This window comes from Trichosurus vulpecula, chromosome 3, assembly GCF_011100635.1.
Source record: "Trichosurus vulpecula isolate mTriVul1 chromosome 3, mTriVul1.pri, whole genome shotgun sequence".
NCBI lineage: Eukaryota > Metazoa > Chordata > Mammalia > Diprotodontia > Phalangeridae > Trichosurus > Trichosurus vulpecula.
In genome coordinates, this window is record NC_050575.1 from 125,987,125 (window position 1) to 125,994,287 (window position 7,163).

Below are 7,163 nucleotides of genomic sequence, written 5' to 3' on the forward strand. Positions count from 1 at the left end.
ACTTCAATAGCCAAATGATGAGTAAATAAATGAATTCCTTTCCATATTCTTGATCTCTAGTTTGCTGCTTTAGAAATGTGGGGAAATTTCCCTTGGATTTCCTGGATTGAGACTGTGGACTCACTCTCTCAGTTAAAATGAGAAAACCCTAAGTGGGAAAGCTAATTCATGCAATATAGCATCTAGCATAGTCTAATCTGTACGATTTCTGTTATCTATTTGCTTGAATAAATTGTTTTTTTTTCATTTTCTGAGATTTAGGAAGTGAACAAGACGAGTTCAAATCTCTCTTAAGCTCAAATCTCATTTAACCTCTGTCTGTGCCAATTCCACCATCTGTAAAATAGGGATAACACCTACCTCCCAGGGTTGTCCTGAGAACAAAATTAAATGCAAAACTAAAGGTACTTTTAAAAAGGAAAGTTATTTTTATTGTCATTAACCAGAAAAGCAGCTTAAACCTAAAAAAAATCATTTCTCCTAGATTAGCCCCATTTAGGGAGAGTACGTGAATATAATTCTAGGCTCAAATACCCAACTTCTGCCTCTCCTTTAATCAGGAATCTAAGTCTCCATTTGTATGAGTCTGATAAAATTACAAAGATATTTAAAATGCCTCCCTATGAGCCACATTTAGACAAACCTATGTGGATATACACATAACCTATATGGGAAACATAGCCTGTATGTAAAAGTTTGTATGTGCTAATAGCCTATATTTACTTACCTATGAACATGCTATATTCCCCTAGTAGAATATAAATTTCTCGAGGGCAGGGACTGCTTTGTCTTTATACTTGTATTCCTAGGCCCTAGTAAAATGACTGGCACAAAGTCAGCACTTGATAAATGCTTCTTATTGATTAATAGTACCTAGCTAAAAGGCTTGTCATAAAATTTAAATAAGATCATAGATGGAAAAACACTTTGCCATATTTAGAGAGGTATATAAATACCAGTGATTGTCTTGAGCCTCATGCCTAGTAGGCATTTAACAAATTCTTATTAAATGAATTTCATATTAGAAGAAGCAAGGCAAATATCCTATTTGAGGTCTATGAATAATAAGAGATAGTAGAACAATTTAGATACCCCCTACTACCTATCAGGAAAAAGAGTACTGGCTATACATGGTTGGCTGACATTTTCAATGAGTGCTTTAATTTGGAACCTTCTTCTCTCCTTGGTTCAGGACCTACTATTACTTCATCCTCAACAGTGGCCCTTGTCTCTACCCATCTTCCCTTGGTCACACCTGTTGCCTTCCTTTATCCCCTACCTTCCTATTCTCCTCTATGATATTACCTTGGTCAGATTCAGTTGTCAACAGTTTGCAGTGGACTTTCAACGAAGAAACAGAGGTTTGATTGTCAGTTCTGCCACTTACCAGCTGTGGGACTCTGGTGGGGGGGGAAGGGTGGAGAAATTTCTTTGGGTTACATTTTCTCCCTCTGTAAAGTGAGAGAGCTGGATTCTTAATCTGTTAACTATGGTCACGGGGGTGTACTGGTAAATATTTAACAGTAAGCTCTCTGGAAAAAATGTATGCATGAAACACTTTTAATTTGTATTTGCATTATTAAAAATTTCTCTATCGTTTTCTTAAGTCTAGACAATCAACAAAACAATAGATCAAGCCTTCATTTGTAGAATTTGTTGATTTCTGAGATATAAACGCTCACACAGAAAATTTACCAAGGGACTCTTAACAGCCAATTTGGGAGGGTTTCAGCACACTCTGGGTTGTGGACTCTTGCTGGACCATGAAGTTTCCTCAAGAAGCCAATTTCATAGAATAAGTCAGTATGATAAATATACAAACTTTTCCTCTGAAAATTGAATGAATAATATACCTTCCAGATGTCTATATTTTTAACTGTATGTGCATCCTTTTGTGATTAATGAAACGTAAATCAATGTGAAAGTGGTATTTAATTCATGAAGTCATGCATTTTCTTAATCAATAGATACTAAAAGTAAAACTTCTATCATATGGGGAACCATGAAATTATTCTGGTTAAAAAGGCAGTGTCCTAGGAACCATTAGACTGCAAAGTCTTTTCCAGCCCTAGATTCTATGAGCCTGTAAAAATCTATTCACTTTTGAAAAGTGAATTAGCCTATTCTGCCACAAAGTTACCAAGTGATATACTACCACTGTTACTTACGTGATTTGTTTGAGAGGATAGAATGTGAGAGCTTAAAGGGACCTTAGACTACTAGACAGCCAGAGGCATTACAACATACAACGTTGGAACATAGTGTTACTACTGGAATGGACCTTATGGTTATTGGATACAACCCCTTTATTTTACAGAGAGAACTGAATCCCAGAGGGTAGATAAGTAGGCAAAAATTTTACTGAAACAACTTTTGGTGAGGTTATACAATGAAGAGAAAGTATGCTTTTCTTATATATTTTTTCTTATAAAAATTATACCCTCTATTAAAACAGATGAACTTATGAATGAAGCAGAAAGTTGAATACAGTAAACCAGCATTTATTAGGCACCTACTATGTGCCACACACTGGGCTAAATGCTAGGGATACAAAGAAAAGCAAAAGACAGTCCCTGCTCTCAAGGAGCGCCCAAGAAATTTAATGGGGAAGATAACATGTGAACAAATATGTACAAACAAGATATATGCAGAGTAAATGCGGGGGGCGGGGTAGAGTAGTGTCAGAGAGATAGTGTTAAGATCAAGGAGAACTGGAAAAGCCTTCTTAAAACAAGAGAAAACTTTGAAAGAAATATTGCTATACAATTTGATAACTTTTCCCACATAGCCTTAATTCATAGCAGACTCTCATAATAACTTCTATTATTCATACACCTAAATTGGAATATTCACCTTTCTTCTCCAGATATGATATTCAATTTCCCTTTGGAGTGTGAGCACATATTGGACTCCATAACTTTACCATTTTTTAAAATAAAAAATAGCCCTCTGTTTATTAAAAAACATTAGAAACATGATTGGTAGCAAAAATAAATTGAATTGGCAGACACAAAATTTCAGAACAATGGCAACAAAAGGTATATGGGGAAGTTTTTTTCATGCATGCAACCCCTCCTTCCCTATTACCTACCCATCACCTTTCCTACCACCTCACTACCTTCTTTCTGCCCTGTATAACTCTTCCAGTATAGTAGCTCAAAATCTTTTTATTCAAAACACCTTTAAAATCTGTTCCCCTTGAATCCCCTGGGTCTCTAGCAGCCCTGGGGTGTTTTGGGTCTGGGCTGACAGCATACTGACTGGAAAAAAAGCACAGAGCCTTCTCCCTATGTGTCTCTGATGCACTGCTAAAGTGGTACTGTTTTGTGGAACAACACTGTAAACCACACTGGCACCACACCGTAAATACCATGAGGACAGGTATCATGATTTATCTAAACTTTATATCATCACCAGTGGACATGGTAGGTGCATAATAGATACAGATTTGTTGAATAAATAAATGAATGAAAGGGAAATGAAAGAAATCTCCTTCTAATTCCCCATGGAGGGTTTGGCCAGTCTAAGCTTTACCCACTGCTGACTACTCAGAGAGCTCTCTCATAATAGCCCAAGGTAATTGACATTAGAAATCTCTGGACTAGAGAAGGTGGAGTGGAGTGAGATAGTCTTGGGTGGACTGGAGTAGGATGGAGTTGGCATCTGTAACAAGAATGTTGCTAGCACCTGCTGTGGGGGTGAAAGACCCAACAAGACCAGCAATACAAGCTGCCAGCACGGGTTCTTTGATCTGCTTTTCTAAGGAAAGCAACTTTAAGGGGTTATTAATCTCACTTTAATCAAACATATGTATATCATTCATTTAGTTCAGGGGGAAAAGCACCCTGAACTTCAGAGCAAATACAAACAGAAATTACAAACACAGATCATATAAACACAGCAAATAACACAAACCAGTCTGTCCATAGCAATACATAGTTACCAGAGAAGTACCAACATCTGGGTTTTTCCAAAGTTGGGGGATCTTAACAATGGCTGCCCAGAGTCTCCACACCAACACTTCCAATGAATGAGAGCCCCAAACATAATGCTAACCTCTGAGTTTATGTACCCTGTTCAGGGTCAAAGAGCATCACAACCATGTGACTCAAAACCATGTGATGATTCTTCAGGCGTCACAACCATGTGACTCAAACCTATGTGAACTAGGCTTTCTCTTGAGGTAAGCAGGCCACCGAGGACTCCTGGTTTAATCAAAGAAACAAAGGCCAGCATCATCAAAGGCACTTGATTACTTTAGCATTCTCAAAAGAGAAAAGAGTAAAAAAAAGTCCCACCTTAATTACCAATACAGCATCAGGAGCAGCCATTGCTGTTATGGAGAGGAGAGAGTTTTCCCATTGCCAAAAAGTCTCCCTAGTGCCCCTTTCATGTCTTTGTTCCTCAGGCTATAGATGAACGGGTTCATCATGGGAGTCACCACCATGTAGAGGACAGCAGCTGCACTTTTCCTTTGAACAGAGTAGCTTGATGATGGAAATAAATACACACCCATTAAGGAACCATAGAAGAGTAAGACGACAGTGAGGTGGGACCCACAGGTTGAGAAGGCTTTCCATCTACCTTCAGGAGAAGAGAAACCAAGGATAGCAGAGGTGATGTGGGCATAGGAGAGGACAATGAGAGCAAGGGGAACAATGAGGAATATTGCTCCCAGGATGATTACCATCAATTCATTTAAGTGGGCATCTGAGCATGCCAACTTTAGCAGGGGACTAATATCACAGTAGAAGTAGGGGATAGCATGATGGGTACAGAATTCCAGGTGGGCCAACAAAATGCAGTGTGTCAGGGCAGGAATATTGGTCAGTGTCCAGCACACAGTCAGCATCAGCGCACAGTGCTGGGGGCTCATGACTGTGGCATAGTGAAGGGGTCGGCAGATAGCCACATAGCGGTCATAGGCCATTGCAGCAAGGAGGAGGTTGTCCAAACCCCCAAATGTAAGAAGGAAATATAGCTGGGTGATACATCCAACATAAGAGATGGTCTGATGCTGGGACTCAATGTTCACCAGCATCTTGGGGATAGAAGCTGATACAAAACAGATGTCTGCAAAGGACAGGTTGGCTAAAAAGAAATACATAGGGCTTTGGAGGTGGGGGTCTGAGCTAATGGCTAGTATGATGAGAAGGTTCCCCACCACTGTGATCAGGTACATGATCAGAAAAAGCCCCAAAAGCAGTCTCTGCTGATCTGGTCGTTCAGAAAGTCCCAAGAGGATAAATTCAAAGATGCTTGTTTTATTTTTCTGTTCCATGTGTCTCCCATTGTCTGTGAAAATGAGAAAACTCTATAAGTCAACTCTTACTGAGCTCCCTCATTACACCTAGTCTTATGCTATAGACTTTGGTTAAAAGAAGGAGGAGGCATGATCTCTGTCCTGGATAAATGGTTGCCTTAATAAAGAGAACTTTCAACCTAAAGTCCGAAGAGCTGGGTCTGAGCCTGAGCCAAGTCAGCTCCTAGTGGTGTGATCAGAGAAAAGCTGCTTCTCTCTGTGACAGTTTCCTCCTCCATGAAATGGGTTTCCAGACCTATACTCTAAACTTCAAAGTTTTTGTGAGTAAAACACTCTAGAAATATGAGCTATTATTAAAATTAGAGGAGCTGAGACTTGATTATTATACTTGATTATTCTACTTGATTATTATACTTGATTATTCAGTGAACAATTAAGGACTATTTTTAAGCAAGTGCTAGGTTTCTTGATGCAATCTAAATGGGGTTGCTCAGAGAAAGAAGAGATCAGTGAAGGCTGGAAGAGGCTTTCAAGAGGTAGTAGTACTTGGACTGGGACCTAGTTGATGGAGAGTGTTTAATGAATTAGCCTTACCAGGTCAGGAATAGATTATTGTCTAATTGGTACAAATATAGGCCATTCTCTGCCACCCTACATCTACTATAGACAGCTTGTATTCAAGACTCAGGATCCTGGATGTGTGACGCTGGACGAATCTCCTTATCTCTCTGGGCCTCAGCTTCCTCACTGATAAATTATTAATATCCTTGCTCTGCTGAGTTCATAGGATTGTTGTGATGAATTAACACACTATTCTAAGGTAGTTATTCTGATCATAAAACCCGAGGGTAGCCTAAATTTGGACATTAAAATTACTACAAAAGTTTTGCTCTTTTGTTCAAGGGGAGAGATGGGAGAGATAGAAAATTTATTCTTATTAATTAGAAAAAAATAATTTAAAAATTATTTTTAAAAGGTACTTACAATATAATGGAAGTATAGCTTAGGCCTAACTAAGCAATAACAGCAAAAGAAGCAGCTGTAGCTTCCCTGCTAGTGTACACGAGTATGTGTGTGCACACGCATGTATGTACATGTGTGCATGTGTGTGTGTGTGCACGTATGCACCCCCTGAGGATTCTAATTGAGATGCCCCCACTGTTGGTGTTACAAGGTAAGAGAGGCAGATTTCAGTTTATCCCTCTTCTGAATTCCTTAGAGGTGTGAATTAATCACAAAACAATTCAATTTGCTCTTCATCCTCTGCAATTCTGAGGTTGGAAAAAAACTTCTTGGGAGTTTGTTATAGGAGAAAATTTCTCACCCTGAATTCCCCAAAAGTGTTGCACTCTGGACCTTGTTGAGGATCCATTTCATTCTGGTAGGCCATGCTCAAAGGTACAGGGTTCTGTGGAATCAAGGGCCAGAAAAGGAGACAGGTGTGGTTGATCTCTCATACTAGTGGGGCTTCTAAGCTTTAAAACTGAGTGAGGTGCCACTCAGGGAATGATGTTAAATGGTAGGGAAGAACAAATGAGTAATACATCTATGTTAACCACTTCCCCGTCTATAGATAAGGGCTATGTACTCGAAATACCATGGGTTTCAAATCATAAGACTTGATTTCCAGTTCCATCGACATTAGCTCAGTGATTTTTAGGTAAGTCACTTAACCTTTTTGACCACAGCTTCCTAATTGGTAAAATGAATGAGTTGTACTAGATGACTTGGAAAGTCTCTTTCAGGTCTAAAGGTCTATGGTCTATTAATACTCTGTCCAAAATGGGGTTGTGGAGACTAATATTTATGCTGTACTTGCTTTAAAATTGTCCTTTGCTTCTTCATTATGATGTGTGAACTTGGACTTTAGAAACTTGCACCAGCAGGGCATAAACTTTGG

At 39.1% G+C, this 7,163-nt stretch overlaps 1 protein-coding gene across 1 annotated transcript; it reads right to left on the minus strand.

The window, feature by feature from the left end:
* Positions 1–4,336: 4,336 nt before the first annotated feature.
* LOC118842196 (olfactory receptor 1N2-like) lies at positions 4,337–5,284 on the minus strand. Its single transcript, XM_036749801.1, has one exon. It carries the CDS (start codon positions 5,279–5,281, stop codon positions 4,337–4,339), a length of 945 nt encoding a protein of 314 aa, XP_036605696.1. The 5' UTR covers positions 5,282–5,284.
* Between the last annotated feature and the right edge of the window lie 1,879 nt (positions 5,285–7,163).

Excerpts from the sequence above, each read along its gene's own strand:
- LOC118842196 (XM_036749801.1), bottom strand. The coding sequence starts at position 5,281 with ATGGAACAGAAAAATAAAACAAGCATCTTTGAATTTATCCTCTTGGGA.